This window comes from Lithobates pipiens, unplaced genomic scaffold (genome assembly GCF_037356315.1).
Source record: "Lithobates pipiens isolate NorthernLeopardFrog02 unplaced genomic scaffold, aLitPip1_a1.2 Scaffold_11, whole genome shotgun sequence".
In the NCBI taxonomy this organism is placed as follows: Eukaryota; Metazoa; Chordata; class Amphibia; order Anura; family Ranidae; genus Lithobates; species Lithobates pipiens.
This window is the reverse complement of record NW_027507696.1, coordinates 1550559-1570580: the sequence shown is the minus strand read 5'-3', so window position 1 is coordinate 1570580 and position 20022 is coordinate 1550559. Positions and strand designations below refer to the sequence as shown.

Below are 20022 nucleotides of genomic sequence, written 5' to 3'. Positions count from 1 at the left end.
ACATCCGTTTTAACCCCCCCCCCCTCCCTCTTAAAACACACTGTATACTAGCTGGTTGCCAAGGAGGGGGGTCGCAAAGCCAGCCACCAGGTCCTTAACAACTGACAAGTCGTCAGCAGGTTTCTCCAGGACAGGAAAGTGAGTGCCCCCCCCCCCCCCCCGAAACATACTAGTCAGCATGACCGCCCCCACAAGCACCTTGTCCCCATGTTGATGGGGACAAGGGCCTCTTCCCACAACCCTGGCCGGTAGTTGTCAGGGTCTGCAGCCAGGGGGCTTACTGGAATCTGGAAGCCCCCTTTTGATCCCGCCCCTCCCATGAGAATGGGTATCTGCTACATCGTACCCCTACCCATTCTCCCAGAGGTGATTCAGTTCGCATAGGTAGCGCTATACAAGTCATTCATTCACTCACCCCAAAAAGCAGTGAAATCATTTATTAAAAAAAAAATAAAAATAAAAAATAAAAAACACAAACACAGAAGAGCCGGTTTTTGACAAGTCCTTTATTAGAAATTAGCTCTGAACGTTGTTCTCCCTGAGCCGTCTTCCTCGCCGCCGGTTAGCCGCTAAAAACAAAAAAGCTGCTCTTCTCCCGAGGCCGTCTTCCTCCGTTGTGCTGTCTGACATCTCCTACATAGCCATGGGGAGTGGCCAACCATTGCCGTCAGAATGGGCGGGCTCTCTGGGGGATGTCACTGCATGGCTATATAAAGAGATATCAGACAGCAGGGGACAACACAACGGAGGAACACAGCCTTAGGAGAAGAGCGGCTTTTCGTTTTTAGCTGATAACCAGAAGCGAAGAAAAAGACAGCAGCATGGGAGAAGACAGCACTGGGAGAAGGCGGCTCAGAGCTATTTTTTTTTAAATAAAAGGACTTGTCAAAAAACAGCTTTTTTTTTTTTTTTTTTTTACATTTCATTGCTTTTTTGAGGTGAATGGATAGGGGTACGATATACCAAATACCCATTCACATTGTGCGGAGGGGGCCAAGATCTGGAAGCTAAAGATGGCTTCCAGGTTCCGATAAGCTCTCCGCCTGCAGACCCCGCCAACCACCGGCCAGGGTTGTCGGGAAGAGAACCTTGTCCCCATCAACATGGCATGCCCTCAACAAAGCACCTACCCCCCCCCCCCCCACGTTGAGGGCATGCGGCCTGGTATGGTTTGGGGAGGGGGGGGGGGGACTTGTTCATCCCCATTCCTTTCCTTACCTGCTGGGCTGCATGCTCAGGTAAAGGTCTGGTAGATTTTGAGGGGGACCCCACGTCTTTTTTTTCCTCTTGCCGTGGGGGGTCCCCTCCGAATCAATACCAGACCTGAAGGGCCCGATAGGGGGACCCCATGCTTTTTTCAGTATTAGACAACTGATGACTCATTGGTTGTTAAGGACACAATGGCCGGCTACCTGGCCCCCTCCTTAGCAACCAGCTAATATAGTGTTTGAAGTTCAGTTCGGTTACTTTTTTTGTTAAAGAACAGATGAATACTTCATCCGTTTTCACGTAACTAAACCGATGAAATGAACATTGTGCCCCCTGCAGGCAGAAGGGCATGATCATGTATATATACACACACAAGTGATCCAGCGCACAGCTGCCGCCCTGTAGCAATAAAAGCGCTATAGAGCAGTCAGCAAGTGGTTAATACACAAAAAAAAGTTGTAAACAGTGTTACCGAAATGACAAAACTCTCCCAAGCACTTTTTGAAAATCAAGAACACCCTTCAGTAATGGGAACTTTCTGTAGAGATACATTTCAGGCAAGCTTTTTATGACTTTCCAGCCACTTTGTATTAGTAAGAAAGTCATATACAAAAATAAAAAGAAGAGAGGAATTAAAAAAAAATAAAAAGTTAAGTGTAACTGCCTCATCATGTAGTTTGCAGCAACAGACTGAAAAGGAGAGATTTAGAAGACCAGGGTAACTGCTTTGTTAAATATTCTGGAAAATAGTTTCAGGTCTGTTATTGTATATAATCAAAGATTTTTGGTTTGACATTGTATATATTTAAAAAGGTAAAGATTTCCATTGTAACTTCAGGAAGGGCAGAGAGAGCCTCTAAAATCTGCTTCAGTTTGAACAGGGAACTCCAATAGGGCAAAGTTATTAGTGATGTTACTATTTAAGCCCTGGCACAGCAGGGCACTTGAGATCGCAGCCAAGAATTGTACAGTACTATGATGAGCAATCTTGTGTAACTGAGCTCACAATAAGATTATCAGCAACACTAGATGTGCCAGATGAAGGAAAGACACGGGGGGCTAGCAGCACAAACCCCAAGGCCCCTTTTCACACTGCCGATTTTGCGGACACAATTTCAGGGAATGCCTGTGTAAACTTGCCGTCTACGGACCGCAACTCGCATCAAAGTCAGACCAAATTAGTACAGGGACTACTTTGAAGTCGCACAGATATGAAATGGTACTCATTGGAAATCGTGGGGTACGACTTGTCATGCGACTTTGCAGTCCCAAGTTGCAGGAAAAGTCACACAAGTGTGAAAGGGGCCTTATCCTTATTTAAGGATGGCAAAGGACTCCAGGGAAATTTTTTTTATTTTTTTTATTGACAAATATGCAAAATACCAGTAAACAAATGGATCAAATACAGTACAAGAAAAGCTTAAAACAGGCCTGGCATTTAGAAGGCAAATCAATAGACCGTAAGACAGAAAGAGAAAAAGGCTATGGCCTAATCATGGGAGGTCAAAAAGGAGAAGGGGGAGGGAACGTTGAAAGGGTAGGGATAGAAGAGACAATCGTCACGGCCCCTCAAAGAAGCGAGGCCCGACGGTGGTCCTTCAAATTAGGGAACGTGGTAGAGTAAAACAAAGGATAAAACTATAATTGAGACAACAGGCATAGGCCGTAGGCCGGTAACAAGACATTCATTACAGATTCCCAGCAATAGCAGGTCACTATCCCGGAGCGGAAGGTCAGGGTGTGCATTGCACCGTAATAGTCATTACCTAAAGAACACCTAAGATTGGTAGTAAGAGCAAGGGATGGCAAGACACCATTACTGCCATTATTCGGTTATTATATGTAGCCAGGAAATTAATAGCACGATTGTGGATATCACACAGGGTTCCCACCAGGCAGCAATAGACGGACCAAGTGAACCAGATGCTGATCAGGGAAAAAATAACATACCAACACAGAAACGCACCGCACAAATTTAATGCTATGTGGCAGGGATGGCTCGAGGTTCCGGGGCTAGCCCCCCACCAACTTATACAGGACAGACTTTTACAGGGCTGAATGTGGGTCCAGGGGCATGTGCATGGAGGCACATAGACAATCTTAATCTCTTCATGGGGCTAACTATGTCTCTCCCTCACCCGGCATTTATGAGGGGTAAGAGGAGGGACCAGCAGGACTGGGTGGAGGGATGCTGGACGTTGTGCATAACACTGTACTTATATAGCTGCCCCAAAATGCAATATGGTCTCAGAGAGAATGCCACTTTTGTTTACGTTCTTGGTTTATTTTTCTTATTTTTCAGTTTTAATGACATTTCCTATGTCTCAGCGGTCTACAAACCGGGTCAATTTGTACTTTGTATTTCCAGTATTCCTTTAGACGTAAAAACCAATACTGCTGTACGACTGTATTTCCTGTCTATGTTTGGTTTGTACCATATATGTTTTGCAATAAAAACTTATTTGATTTAAAAAAAAAATAGTAGCTGCTAAAATTGCTATATACAGAAAAATAACAGTTTTCTCTTCTCTCCTTATCTGTAATTAGATGGTAGCCAATATGCAGTCTAATACCAAACACTCTCTCACCCCTAAAATCACAGCATACATATAGCATATTGTGGAGCTTCTAAATTTAGCTTGTTCAATTAAGCTTTGAGAAAAAAAAAAAAAAAAAAAAAAAAAAGGAAGCCAGTGTTGCCAACTGTAAGTATTTTTGCTGGCAGCTAGTAAAAAAAACAGCACTTTTCTCCTGTCAGTAAATGCCAGTGACAGGAAAAGGTTGCCAGTAAAAAATATGGCTGCGATGTTCGGCTTGGAACGGTGCATGCTGCCCGAGACCATCCAAGTGCTTGCTACAGTGTATTTTGGTGGCGGGGGGCAAGCCTGGTGGAGGCGGCGCCTGAGATCCTTGTGTGATGTCATAGTGCAAGGGAGCCAAGCGGAGCCTCATGTGCAGGTCTGCAGGATGGGAGCAAGGCAAGTCAGGAGCAACGGTCAGTGCTGTTTGGACTTGAGTGGATTAAAGGGACCACCTAACAGAGACTCTGTCACTGTGACTAAGGAGGAGATGTGTCATGTCAGTGAATTATCATCTGTGCTACTGCACACGGCTGTCAGTGTCACGTGTGTGTGTCAATTTCTGCAGCAGATAGGCGTAGCAATGGGGTGCGAAATTCGCCCCTAGTCTAAGTTTATGGCCAAATGGGAGGAGGATGTCGTCTATTCTGAACACAGACCATCACTGGTCTTGTGGGCCAGATATATAGACGACATCCTCCTCCTATGGGATGGTTCCCCTGAGTCTTAGTGAATTTTTTACTTCCCTCAAACACAACGATAAAGGAATTTTTTTGACGTTTGAATTCAGCGCAGCAAAGGTTCAATTCCTGGACTTGGAGATAAGCATTTGTTCGCGCAAGTTCGTATTTCAAACTCACTTAAAGTCCACCGATCGGAATAGTTTTATACCGAATGACAGTTGCCATCATAGATCTTAGCTCGAGTCGGTTCCTCAAAGCCAATTTTTGCTGTTACGCAGAAATTGTACTAATGCTGATACATTTTTGATTCAGGCTCAGTCACTTAAATGAAGATTAATTGAAAAAGGATATGATCCGGTTAGTATTGATTATGAACTACAAAAAGGTAGCTATAACCGAAAGGAGTTCCCTGTTACTAATGCCGCGTACACATGTAGCCGACTATCCGGCGGACTTAGTCCGACGGACTTTCCGAACGGGCTACTTGCCCACACACGGCACTTTTTCAGCTGACTAATACGGCTTACTAAGTCCGCCGTACTTGAACGGACTCGCCCACACACACGGAGAAAAATCTGCTCATTTTGAGCACGTCTCCAGGTAGGTGGGGCCCGCGAAGGAGACGTCGCTAGCCCCACCACCTGGTATGGACTTAAATGGGAACCCCAACGCTGAAAAAAATCGGCGTGGGGGTCCCCCCCAGGTCCACATCAGACCCTTGTCCGAGCACGCTACCCGGCCGGCCATGAAAGGCGCGGCCCCCCTTCCCCAAGGCACCCCCCCATGTTGAGGGCACGCAGCCTGGTACGGCTCGGGGGGGGGGGCACTCGCTTGTCCCCCCCCTTTCCTAACCGGGTAGCGTGCTCAGAAAAGGGTTTGATGTGGACCTGGGGGGACCCCCACGCCGATTTTTCCGGCGTTGGGGTTCCCCTTTAAGTCCATACCAGGTGGCGGGGCCAGCGACGCATCCTTCGCGGGCCCCGCCTACCTGGAGACGTGCTCAAAATGAGCGGACTTTTCTCCGGGCGGCAAAAGTCCGTTCATTTCAAAAGTATGGCGGACTGGCATACGCACGCCCGGATTGTCCGCCGAAATGCAAGTCCGGCGGGAAGATTGGAGTGCAAAACTACTTTCTAAGTCCGCCGTACTTTCGGGTAAAAAAAAGTCTGCTGGAGGCTACACACGGGGGGATTGTCCGGCGAACTTGAGTTTGACTGACTTTTCCACCCGATTGTTTGATCGTGTGTACGCGGCATAACAAAACCTCCACGGGAACCTGATGAATCCTTAAAGTGTTCTATGCTCACATAGTTTTCAGTACAACATAAGGATGTTAAAGCGATTATTAATCACCATTGTAGCGTGCTTAGGAATGACCGGATTTTAGGGACCATTTTACCAGAACAAGCCAAAGTGATTTTTAGAGGGGCTCCTTCTTTGAGAGCTAGGGTTGCCCCTAATGTTATAGATCCTCCCAAACGCCCAACATTTTTCCATAATATGGTTGGATATTTTCCATGCAAGAAGTGTACGGTTTGTCATTACAATTCCTGAGAGAGGCGTAAAACTTTGGAATTCAAATCCAACGATACCAATAAAATTTATCCCATTAAGACTTTCTGCACATGTGTGACAAAGCACATTGTATACTTGATCACCTGCCCGTGCGGTAAGCAATACGTTGGTCGTACCATACGTGCTTTTTCCGTTCAGGTGGGTGAACATATTGCGGGAATTCTGAGTGGCGACACTAAGTATAATGTACCGAGACATTATAGACAGTTTCATAACCGCGATCCCACGGGGTCTCAGTTCCTCATTATTTATAAATATGTTCCCCCTTGGAGGGGCGGGGCTATGACCCGTGGTGTCTTGCGATTAGAAACCTATTGGATTTTCGAATTGCAGTCCCACTCACCGCTAGGTTTAAACGTTGAGTGGGATATCAACGCATTTATTAAACAATCTTAATTAGTCGGAACTTGGTCATAGTGGGTACCTATGCACATTTCTTTTTATTTCGTTTTATTTTTCATTTTATTTTATTTTTATATGTTTTTTACTACTCTGTCTAATTTATTAATTTCCCAGTTTTTCAATTATTCAGTTTTTCTCTTATGCCCCGTACACACGAGAGGGATTAAGTCTGACAGACCTCCAAAGGAGTTCCGCCGGAGTTCCGCTGGAGTTCCGACGGAGTTCTGGCGGACTTTTCGACCGAACGGACTTGGCCACACACCATCACACCAAACTCCGACGGAGTCGAACGTGATGACGTACGACGGGATTCGACGTAGGAAGTTCATAGACAGTAGCCAATAGCTGCCCTAGCGTCGGTTTTAGTCCGTCGGAGTAGCACACACACGAGCGAACTTTTCGAAGGGGACCGGGTCCGGCGGAGTTCCGTCGGGAAAATTTAAAGCATGCTTCATTTCTAAAGTCCGTCAGACTTTAGCAAAGCTAAAGTCCGTTGCAGCCCACACACGATCGGATAGTCCGCCGGACTCAGTCCGTCGGAGTTTGGATGTCGAAAAGTCCGCTCGTGTGTACGGGGCTTTATGGTATTATCATGGACTATTAATTCTGCAGATCATGTATATTTTAACATATTTATATCTGCATTCTAATTTATCGTATTGCATATGTAATTCGTTCTGTGGTGGGGCCCCTATATTGAATTATGGCTCTAGTCCAGGGGTGCTCAACCTGTGGCTCTCCAGCTGTTGCGGAACTACAAGTCCCATGAGGCATAGCAAGACTCCGACAGCCACAAGCATGACACCCAGAGGCAGAGGCATGATGGGACTTGTAGTTTTGCAACAGCTGGAGAGCCACAGGTTGAGCACCCCTGCTAGTCCCTACATTGAATGTATTATTTTTTACATATTATACATGGAAATCTTTTTGGATTCAACTTATAAGCAATTTTTTTATATTTTTTGGATACCGCTATTAGTGATTGTGTGACCAGCCCATGTCCATTGTTAGGGTGGCCGGGTGTGTGCGCGGTCATGCACTTGTTTTTGGATGAATATTGAGGCATGTTTTGCCTTGTTTTTATTTTTGTTTTATACGAGGTTTACATACCATTAACTACATACTGTGCAGACACCCGGAAGTCTACGTCGTCGGCTGTTTATTTTGCCGGATGTATACTTACGGCTTGCACTGTATTTTGAAGGCACCATCTTTGATCACCCAGAGTTCTGGCCATTAGCTGATTATGACGCTAGACGTGCATTTCCGGGTTTCTGGATTGTTTCCAAACGAGGCTTGGAACGCACCCCTGGCCGCGATCTTAGCTAACCCGGCAATGAGCTGAATTCAATGTCAGAAGACGTTAGGAGCCAGGGCTCAATTGGGGGACCCATTACATAATATAAAGTCAGTTATCATCTGGCTTAGCAACCCAGATGATGTCCAATAGGATGAAACGCATCAGGAAGGATTGCTGAATCCACTGTTACTGCCTTGTTCAAAGCGCTTGATTGTCATCACTAAATGTGAGCGTTTCTCTTTCTAAATAAATATGCTGTAAATCTTTTTATCAGAATCACGCTATGTGCCCTCTTGTTTTGTTTTCTCTTCTTTGGTAACTATCCACTTGGGTATTATAACTCATAATACATCATTGGGAGTTATCTAACAGTTTCCTGAAATCTGTGGCTGTGGAATCAGTATTATTACTACTCAAGTTTGATTGACCCAGTGGGTGCATACCCATCTGTGTCCAATCGCTCTGGTAAGCCTCGTAATATTCATGGTGGCGGATCTTTTGGTACTTCACCCACTGAACATCACATACTAGACTGCATATTGTTGCTTCACTGTTTGAATCACCATCACGATTATTTCTGGATTTATTCGGACTTAACCGGATTCTGGATGATCCTCCTGATTAATTTTTTTTCTCATCTATGGAGGACACACATACATACTGTGTGTGTGTGTGTGTGTGTGTAATTATATATATATATATATATATATATATATATATATATATATATATATATATATATATATATATATATATATATATATATATATATATATAAAAAAAAGACTATCATTGTTTTTGTACACATGGAGCACTGGTGTATGTCAATATTAGTACTGTTTATTAATTTGTGTCACTTTTTATAGTATTTCATTATTTTTATTTATATGTGATTTATATTTGAGCGCTGCACTTTTCTATTTTCTATTATTTTTTGCAATATTGATCCCTTGCTGTGCAGCGCAGTATATACATTGTATAGACATTGTATAAACATTGTATCTGACATGTGTGTGTGTCTGTCATTTCTAATTTCTTGTCCTTCTGAGTCCTGTCCCTGAGCTACTTCCTTACTATATCAAAAATAAAATAAATATGTTTTTGCCTCATTATCTACCTTAAATCACATTGCTAAGTGCATATTGTACTTGTTTGTAGCCTGAATACTGAAATATGCATGTAAATCTGTAATTTTGTAACGTTTGGAAAATGGCAGTAAAACTTGGCTGTGCCAGTAAATTTTGGGTGTTGTGTGTCAGTAAATTTAAATCTGGTAGGTTGGTAACACCGCTGGAAGCTGATTGGTTTCAATGCAGAACTGCACCAGTATTTCTCCAGTTTTAGTAAATCAACCCCCTTGTGTCAATGTATGGGGCAAGCAGATGTAAACATTATATATGCATACAAACTGTACTTGTACCTGTTTAGTTATATCTGTGTGGCTATTCGGTCTAATTTCAGCATCTACCAGAAGGCAAGCAGGTCTTGGTCTAATCTACTAACCTACATATATGAAATATGATTATTCATAAAAAAAAAAAAATTATAATAAATAAAAGTCCGAAGCCCATCTCAAAAATTACTCTCAGGAGGATATTAAAATAAAGCATGATGTAACTGAAAATACACTCTAGTTTTCATTTAAAAGCAGAAAAGTACTTTTTATCTGAGCAGAGCAAAAAAAGACAGTTAAACCCATAATGTCATTGTAAAGCTCCTTCACACCCGTACATGAAACTGAAATCATCCAGCTCGACAACAATCCCTCAAACTCTGAGATTTCCATTTACTGGAACAAAACATGCTCACTGCAGTTCCAACACCACAATAACTGTCAATAATTGAATGGCTTCACTGTGGCATGGTGCCATATTCACCATTCCTGGATAGGAAAGGCTGCAGCACAGCTTTAGGAGGGACTCCAAAGGACACCTACCTAGCAAGGTCTTAGGGTTGGTTAGGCCTAGTTGTACAACAGGGTTGTCTAGGATGGCTTGGAATAATGGACTAGCGGTGTCAATTCCCTTGTCCAGCTCTTCTGGGGATGGTTTTCGGTCTCCCAGCAGCCACTCGCACTGCAGAAACAAACGTGAATGACTACATTTTTATAGGGACTGATGAGAGAAAGAAAAAGTAAAAGCAGAGATAAAAAAAGAGGAAGAGAGAGAAGAGAAATAAAAAAAAGGGAGAAAAGAGGGAACAAAGACAAAGAAAGAAAATAAAAAAAATGGGAGAATGAGGCGAGAAAGAGAAAAAAAATGAGAGGAGAAAGTAAGGGAACCTGGGAAAGAAAAAAGGCAATACAAGTAATGAAAATGGAAAAGCGATGAAACTAGAGGTCAGAAAAATAGAACAGAAGAGTAGAAAAAGGATCTTCAGAGATCAAACTACTACTCACAGCTGCATCCTGCTGATTGTTATTCACACGTAGTGCGTCAATCACTTCTTTCTCATCAAAGCCCATCTCCATCAGAGCAATGACAGCCTAAGAGGATATGAGGATCAATGACACTAAATCAAAACACAACTCCTTACTGTACAGTATAATGACAAGGGCTACGCACATTCCATCCCTCGCCCTTGTGCCTGTAGCCCACAGCAATATAAAACACAAATCGTTCTATGCGACACCAGCCCCATTCTACTGCTGGTGAGACTTGAATAAAATTGTCTTTTACGGTTTATTGGGGAATGTACCACAATGCCTTCTTCTAACAGATGTGCTTCATTGGCTTCAGTATCTTTTGGACCAGTAGCTGGTTATCCCTTACAAAATGTTCACATTTTGGCTGTGGACCTACTGATTTGATATGAATAGTTCCATTATTAATACAAAAGCAAAACGTATATTTTTTGGGGGACAAACATTGCTCCCTTTTGGTGGTACTTCCCTTCAAAAATCTATTTTATGCTCCCATTCTGTTCAGTTACTGCACATCCAAGCCACAGAATTTAACCTGTTTATCATAACCCAAAATTATCTTCCTGGTACAAAGAATATAAAATTTACTTAAATAATTATTTTTACAGTGCGTTTGTATTTACAAAAACAAAAGTCTCCTACAAAAAATAAAAAAGATGGGAAGGAGGATTGATTATGGGACACTAGGAGGTTAGGCTAGGTTCACACTACTGCAGGTTTGTAACAAAACACTGCGCTAATCTTATCAAAAAATACAAACACAAAAAAGAGCTGCTAACACATCACCGGGGTATCAAGTGTAAAGTAAACAATATTGTAAAAAAGTGTAGCGCTTCTCATAACATCAATCTTTCATGTAAATGTAAAATTACACTGTAGAATAGTGCTCAAAACATATAAATTTTGGACATAAATTATATATATAAGTGACACAAAGAGTATCAAAGCAAAAAGAAAAAAGAAAAAAATTTAGCCAAATGAAAGGGCAAAGTCCCAAAACACAAAGTCTTTAGTGTGTGATATCTTGGTGTGATCCAAAACCATTATAAAATTGCACCTCCTTTCTAAGATTCATATATTATTCATGTACAGTTCCCATCACCAAACGAATTGGAGGCTTACCAGAGATGTTGGATCCTCTCAAATTTACATTTGGGGATCATACAAGCCTTTGCAATTATATGCAAGTCACCACAGCGGCGGTTCACCAAGGGAGGCCCCAAGTAGGGATGAGCTTGTCACGGGTTACAAGATGTTTTAACTCCAACCAGATATATCCAAAAAACGGTTTAGGAACATAAGAAAAAGAAGCAGGGACCAAACATAGCGTAATTCCGTTTTTATAGAAATAGATAAAAAATAAAAGTATACAACTCACATGTATAAAGTAGTTTGTGCGCTTAACAAGATAAAACAAGGTTGCAGCAGAGTCTGACTCTGCTGCAACCTTGTTTTATCTTGTTAAGCGCACAAACTACTTTATACATGTGAGTTGTATACTTTTATTTTTTATCTATTTCTATAAAAACGGAATTACGCTATGTTTGGTCCCTGCTTCTTTTTCTTATGTTCCTAAACCGTTTTTTGGATATATCTGGTTGGAGTTAAAACATCTTGTAACCCGTGACAAGCTCATCCCTACTTGGGGCCTCCCTTGGTGAACCGCCGCTGTGGTGACTTGCATATAATTGCAAAGGCTTGTATGATCCCCAAATGTAAATTTGAGAGGATCCAACATCTCTGGTAAGCCTCCAATTCGTTTGGTGATGGGAACTGTACATGAATAATATATGAATCTTAGAAAGGAGGTGCAATTTTCTAATGGTTTTGGATCACACCAAGATATCACACACTAAAGACTTTGTGTTTTGGGACTTTGCCCTTTCATTTGGCTAAATTTTTTTCTTTTTGCTTTGATACTCTTTGTGTCACTTATATATATATAATTTATGTCCAAAATTTATATGTTTTGAGCACTATTCTACAGTGTAATTTTACATTTACATGAAAGATTGATGTTATGAGAAGCGCTACACTTTTTTACAATATTGTTCACACTACTGCGGGTTCTGTGTTTGCACAGGCACAGCAGTACTTTCAATTGATTGGGCTGTTGTACCTGCTTGAAGCCATAAGGCCCCTTTCACACTGGGACGTCAGTGACAAAGCGCCGATATTTTCAGCAGGGGGTTTTCGACCGATAGCAGGGCGCTTTTAAACCCCGCTAGCTGCCAAAAAAAAGTGTTAAAAAAACGACCCGCGGCGCTTTGCCAGTGGTTCGGCAGGGGTGCCCATTCGTTTCAATAGGCATGATCGGTGGAGGAGTGGTGTATAAACCGCTCCAAAGATGCTGCTTGCAGGAGTTTTTTTTTTTTTTTTAACATCCTGCCAGTGCATCACCTCAGTGTAAAATCCCTCTGGCTTTCACACTAAGACTGCAGGGGAGCCGTTTTTCAGGCACTTTACAGGTGCTTTTTGTAGCCCAAATGTGCCTGAAAAAAGCCTCAGTGTGAAAGGGGTCTTAAAAAAACAAAAACAAAAAAACCCCTGACCCCTTTTCCAAAACGCAACCGCACAAAACTGCACGATAGTATGGCACCATGCATTTTTTGCAAACTCACAAAAGTGCTGCATTTCAAGCGTGTGGGGCTGCCATTAAAGATTAACGGCATTCCCACATGTCCGCTAAAGAGTGGCATGCTTTGGCTGCAGGTACCTGCAACTGCAATAGTGTGAACCTAGCCTTAAAAATAATTAGAAAGCATCTTTATTCACAAGCACGTACTTTTGTACTCTGCAATAACAGCTGGAACATTTTAACTTGGCAATAAAGTGTTGCAAATTTACCGAGTATGATCGCTGTAATATGATTTTATGTGTGATAAATGATATCTAATCGCTAGAGCGGTAACTGCCACTATTGGCTTTATTGCAGACTGAAGCTTCACCTGTCAAGCGGACAACCAGTTCTGGCTAGCGTGCACTGCAAAAATAACTGTCCACAATGCACCATAAATGATCTAAAGACTTAAGGGAATAGTATCCTGAAAGAAACAATGGTTTTCATGACCTAGTTCAGAAAATGCTTTTTCCCTGGCTGTTTCTGCCCTAAAGATTTGAGTCACCGACTCAGCAGCAGAAAGCTAGTTAAGCCGGAAGTCCCGAATACATATACTGGGCCAATATATGGAAGTTTTTTGGGTTAAACTTACAAATTGTATCCTCAAAAGAAAGTTTTGCAATAGCAACCAATGTATTTTATGATTACAGGTAACCTTTAAGTCAGGGGTGCCCAACCAGTGGCCCGCGGAGCCCTCTGATGTGGCCCTTGACCCCCTGCTCTAAGATGGCAGGTTGGCAAGCCCAGGTCACGGGTTGCCGACCAGCCATCCCAGAGCAGCAGTTTTGTGAACAAAGCCACTGGTAGTGAAAGCAAGTGGCTGTGGAGCAGACACACATAAGCCAATGCTTCCTGTATGGTGCCCGCTCCTGTCACAGGCGGAGTGATACCAAATGCACTCTGCCTGGGACAGCAACAGCCAGTGATACCAGAATGGAAGACGGTTATTAAAGGTAAGTTTACTACTAAATTTACAGTATATATGGATATATCTGTTTTACTGTGCTGCTTTCAAACTGATCTGCACCTGTGGGTTAGCTGCATTGAGCCATAGACTTCTGTTATTACCTGCGGGTTTGTTGCGCCTTCAGAAAGTGTGCCACACCTGCAGGATATAATAGAAGTTAATGGCAAAGTGCAGCTTACCCACAGAAAATCCAGAGGTTCACTGCGCTGCACCCACGCTTTGGGCAAATAGTAGCGCATCAGTGTGAAAGCAGCCTTAGGCCCCTATCACATGATTGGTCAGACCCAATCGGACTTACTATTCACCTCTATGGAGCAGTAGATGTAAATGGACTTGTATCTGTTTACACTCGCCTACCTAAAAAAAAAATCTGCCCCTTCCATCTGGGCGAATCGGATTGGATCAGATGGCCCATAGAGTAGAGTGGGATGTGTCTGTGGACACGGACCTGTCATCCTCCTGCTCCGCTCATTGTGGCCCGCGACCATCTACCAATTCACTTAAGTGGCCCTCGCTCTTCAAAAGGTTGGGCACCCCTGCTGTAAATGAATATCTCAAAGGGCTTTTATATACCATAGCAGGTTTTTTTAAATGTTTAAATCATTTCTCACTGAACAACTAGTTAACACACCCGAGGATCAGGCCGAAATTCTCTTTTCCTTCGAATCTTTTTAAAGATTTCTGTGAGTTCATCTGTCGGCTCCTCTGCTGTGGCTCCTAAGCTGGTTCTTGGATCAGCAGAGGCCGAATCTCCCACTGCTTCGGGTATGTTCTCATTGGGGAGAGGAGCGTCTGCTGCTGGATCATCTGCATGCTCGATCAACCACTCCATGGCCTGAGTCACTGACATGCTGAAACAATAACAGGGAAAAAAACAATCAGGAAATGATAGAGGGAATGAAATGGAGTCCAAGTGGTACTGACGGACAGATACAACAATGGAGCAGCAAGAACCGAAGTCTCCAAAAAAAATAATAATTGCATGGTTAATCTAGACCAGTGATTCATTACCAGGGTTCTGTGGAACTCTAGGGTTCCTCCAGAGGTTGTAGGGGTTCCTTAAGCATTGGGCAATTTCTGCCTCTCAGATAAGTTCCCACTCACACCATTGGTCTTTCTAGCTATTTGTAAGGAGGCAATTCTTCCCAATGACCACAAGCGTAAGGACCATTCTTCCCACTGACCATCACACTAATATATCATGAATTATAGATTTCTAATTTTTAGCAGGGGTTCCCCCGAGACCGGAGAACTATTTCAAGGGTTCCTCTGTGTTGAAAAAGGTTGAGAAAGGCTGATCTAGACTTAGAATCATACAATGCCCATGAAGCCTCAGAACGCTTTAAACAGAAACCTGCTGTACATGCAAGTGTTTAAGCAAACATCACTGACCTCTCCTCCTGAAAATGCAATTAACCTGGCTGTCAGGGCAAAACCAATTGTTTTAGAATTTTCTAAATCACTGATTTGTAACAAGCAAGCAGATTAAAGTGGATTGCAAAAGTAATTTTTTGAAAAATTGAACAAACAGGTTTATACTTACCTGCTTTGTGCAATGAAGTTGCATAGAGTGGTCCTGAACCTCCTTTTCCCCTGCCGGTGCTCCTGGCTCCTTCTCTCTAGTGAGTGTCCATGTAGAAAGCCGCTTTCTTTGGTGGAACTTGCCACTGGCTTTGATTGACAGCAGCAGGAGTCATTGGCAAGGGAGAGAAGAGCTGCAGACATGCACAGCGCTGGATTGAATGAGAGCTCACGTAAGTGTAAGGGGTGGGTGACTGGAGATACTGACGCCCCCCAAACATTCTTTTACCTTACAGGGATACTAAAGTCTCGTTTTTTTTTCCGTTAAAAGTAACAAACATGTTACACTTACCTCCTCTGTGTATTGGATTTGCACAAAGCAGCCCAGATCCTCCACTTATCAGGTCTCTCTTAGGTGCTCCTGACCCCTCGCGCGCCTGTAGAGTGCCCCCACAGCAAGCAGCTTGCTATGGGGGTACCCGAACCAAGTCGGAGCTCCCTGTATCCATTCAGGCACGGAGCCACAGTTTGGTCCCGCCCCCTCTCTCCTGATTGGCCGACTTTGACTGACAAAGTGTGTCTCAGCCAATGAGGAGGGAGAGTCCCGGATGGCCCGAGACACTCATGCGCATCACTGGATAGAGATGGGGCTAAGGTAAGTATTATGCCGCGTACACACGAGCGAATTGTCCGGCGGACTTGGTCCGGCAAACAATCTGGACTTTATAACGAATTGGCTTGGCCACACACGGACGCTCCGAAAGTCTGGCGATTGCCAACGCGATGATGTACAGCACGTACGACAGGACTAGAAAAAAGGAAGTTCAATAGCCAGTAGCCAATAGCTTCCTTCTCGTACTTGCTTCTGAGCATGTGTTATTCTTAGTCCACCGGACTAGCACACTGACGAACGGATATATCATATCATAGATATATCCGGCGGACATATTTCGAGTCAAAACTACTTTCTAAGTCCGCCGGACTTTTACGAAGAAAAAGTCCACTGGAGCCCACACACGATCGAATTGACCGGCGTACTGTGGTCTGGCAGACTAAGTCTGCCAGACAATTCGATCGCGTGTACGCGGCATTAGGGTGGCTAAGAGGGCTGCTGCACACAGAAGGCTTTTTATCTTAATGCACAGAATGCATTAAGTTTAAAAACCCTCTGCCTTTACAACCCACTTTAATGCAAGAAAAGTATTCAGGTAAGAAATGTTCAGGCTTTAGAATGACTAAGATCTGACAGATTTTCCTGACCTGAAAGGTTTCAAGACACTGTCTCAAAGCACTGAATCCGGAGACAGCCAGGCAACTGGCATTTTCATAAGGAGATCAGCAATTGTAACCTCCGTATTTCTCACATTAGAACAGCAAACATGTGTCAGTACAGTGCAGCAATCCATCTGGTTACACAATCTCAGACAAACCATAATTTTTTTTAATAAAAGACCAAAAAGGAGTATGCTATTCAATACAACAGGGATGGAATACACCAGTATGTGGTGACCCAAAGTGGGTATATACAATAATCTCTTGCTGAGACAAGTAAACACCTTAAAGGGATTGTAAACCCTCATGGTTTTTCACCATAATGCATTCTATGCATTAAAGCGGTTGTATACCCGCTGAATTTTCTTTTTTTTGCTCACCTGCAAAGCAAATACTTACCTTAGAACGAGGCCCCGACATCTGTCCCGATCCACGCCGAGGGAGCTGACATGTTCCCTCTGCGTTTCTTCTGGGTATCGCGGTCCCGGCGCTGTTAGTGGCCGGAGCCGCGGCATCGTCACTCCCATGCATGCGCGCGGGAGATTTCTCTCAGGCAGGGTCCGGCGTCTGCCGGGCTTCCAGCCGGGAATCCCCTGTGCACATGCGCCACTGCAGTCAGCGGCGCATTGCGAGGGGACTATCTCCTAAACCGTACAGGTTTAGGAGCTATTTTTTTTTACCTACAGGTAAACCTTATTATAGGCCTTATTGTAGGCTTTCCTGTAGGTAAAAGTTCCCAATTTGACTATACAACCACTTTAAGATGAAAAACCTGTGGTGCTGCAGCCCCCGTTTTACTTACCTGACCCCGATCTCTCTCTGGCCAGGAACGAGCAGACCAGCTCTAGCTGGTGTCCTGTGTCCCAATTGGATAGACTGATAGCAGCGCAACCACTGGCTCCCGCTGCGGTCAATCAAATCGAATGACGCGGGCATTGAGGCAGAGTCCTGCTTCTGTGTGAATGGACATAGAAGCAGGACTCGGGAGTGCGCCCGCACAGGTGTCCACCCTAGGAGAGCCTTCTCCAATGTGGGCACTCGATGCAGGAAGGACCCACCAGTGCCGCCAGGGGACCCCAGAAGAGATGGATCGGGGCCACTCTGTGCAAAACTAACTGCACAGTGGAGGTAAGTATGACGACATGTGTTATTTAAAGAAATAAATAAAATAAAAAAAACACGAGGGTTTACAACCCCTTTAAGATTTGATATAACTACTCAGACTGATTGCTTATCTGCTGCCATTATCAGAACTCGGACATCTGCAGATTCACTGGAAGCAAAGGGCCCAGTACAGATTGCCATCCTGGATTCAGGTTTCATTAGTTGCTCAGAGTATCTGCTAATATTGCATCCAGTACTGGCTTCTGGAATGGAGAAAAAATGTATGTGGTGTGATAAGAAGCATTATTACAAACTCAGAAGTACCTACTGATTTAACCGGAGGGCCTTCACCGCTCTGCTCTCAGGAAACCCCATCTCCGTCAGCTGCCTCAGTGCGATCTCATCCACCCGATCCTCCTCATCTTCATCTAACATGGCTGCAAGGGATGAGTAGAGAATTTTAAAGCACCATGTCTAGGAACACATATTTTACCTGTAAATGAATCCAAGTACTCTTCCACACATTCCTTCTGTGCTATATGGCAGTGTATCATGGGAAGGATAAAAGCACTTTTCAGAGAATGCAACTGTGCAGCGTGTCCCTTTTTATTTTATTTCAGGCACTTATATAGCGCTGTCCATTTACGCAGCGCTTTATAAATACACTCACCGGCCACTTTATTAGGTACACCTGGTCAATTGCTTAGTAAAAAAAATAAAAATGCCAATCACATGGCAACAACGCAATGCATTTAAAGCATCTAGACATAGAGGCAGTAATCCTTGACAAAGTACCCTAACATAGTAAGATACGGCAACCCTGGACAGGACACTTTTTACCAAACGATTTTGACACTCACCTCATAGTCCCCTAGCCTAGTACGGACGCCGTCTGGGTGTGGCAGACGCTGCCCGGGGTCCGTGTGGGCCATCCGACCACCTGCCTCCTCCCCCCCCACCCCTCTCTCATGTACCCCCCCCCCCCCCCCCCATGTCTCTACACCTCTTCTCTAACTATTCCTTCTCCTTTTTCTCCTCTCATATATGTAAAACCCGATATGCGGAGCTAGACCTTCACCAGATATCCTCATGATAACTAATACTCTGATGATGTTAATTAAATGCCCCTTTATTCTCTGGGACCTTAAGTTTGATCCAACCCAGCTCCCCCGTTGGGTCCTTCATAATGGATATGCATTGTATCTACATGGTTTTCAGATCCAATCTGGATCTTTACACGTAACTTTATCCACGATGGTAAGCTGATGTATAATTCGTTACTGTTTATTTCTGCAACTAATGTAAAATGTTCTGCTCTTTATGTTGTGTATTATTCGATCTCTTAATAAAACTATTTGAAAGTAAAAGCATCTAGACATAGTAAAGACAACTTGCTGAAGTTCAAACCGAGTAACAAAATGGGGAAGAAAGGAGATTTAAGTGACTTTGAATGTGGCATGGTTGTTGGTGCCAGACGGACTGGTCTAAGTATTTAAAAAAACTGCTGGTCTACTGGGATTTTCATGCACAACCTTCTCTACGGTTTACAGAGAATGATCCGGGAAAGAGAAAATATCCAGTGAGCGGCAGTTGTGTGGACAAAAATGCCTGAAATATCAGCGGAGAACGGGCAGATGATAGAAAGTCAACAGTAACTACAAAGAAAATATATACAAGATTCTATATTTCTGGCACATGACCCCAGATGTGCTGCACGCCATTTACCCTGCCAGTTCAGACCGCTGTTGGTGCTGCTTGGGAGCCAAGGGAACACTATTCCACATATACTGGGAATGCCCGCAGATAGTTCCCTTCTGGATTTTGGTCCAGCAGTTGCTTACCCATCTCCTAGAAAAGGCGGTTCCCATTACTCCTAAATTCTTTCTGCTGGGACTATCGCTCCACATAAGAAACTAGTCAGGCACGTGCTCACAGCAGCACGCTGCTTGGTGGCACTGAACTGGAAGAGTCAATCCCCTCCCTCTGAAAGTGCTCTATATGCTAGGATTAGAGTTGATGGAGAAAATGACAGCAAGGATTCGGGACTGTCTGGACGCACATAACCTGGTCTGGGAGCTGTGGCACCGCCGGGAGGAGCTAATGGATCCGGAATCTGGCACAGGCTTACGACGACCTACCCCCCCCCCCCCTTTTTCTTTTCCTCTCTTCTTTCCTTCGCTTCTCTTTCTCCAACTAGGAGTCTTCCTGAGACTCGCATTCTGATTCACCACATAAGTTGATGGTTTGGTTGATAACAATTTTAAGCAACAATTAAAATAATCTGATACAAACAGAAATGTATACGGAAATTAGAAAGACAGCAACTATATTCTCACTAATTAACACAGCCGAGTAGATGAAAGCGGAC

The 20022-nt window shown here is 43.7% G+C and overlaps 1 protein-coding gene across 1 annotated transcript in view; it reads right to left on the bottom strand.

Moving 5' to 3' along the window:
- UBAC1 (UBA domain containing 1) overlaps positions 1–20022 on the bottom strand; it is a 56654-nt gene that overhangs the window by 7994 nt on the left and 28638 nt on the right. Inside the window, exons 6-9 of the mRNA XM_077468052.1 lie at positions 17983–18091; positions 14389–14608; positions 10147–10233; positions 9685–9823 (exon numbers count right to left, since the gene is read on the bottom strand). Of these exons, the coding sequence (XP_077324178.1) occupies positions 9685–9823; positions 10147–10233; positions 14389–14608; positions 17983–18091 (555 nt within the window). The remainder of the gene's footprint in view (positions 1–9684; positions 9824–10146; positions 10234–14388; positions 14609–17982; positions 18092–20022) is intronic.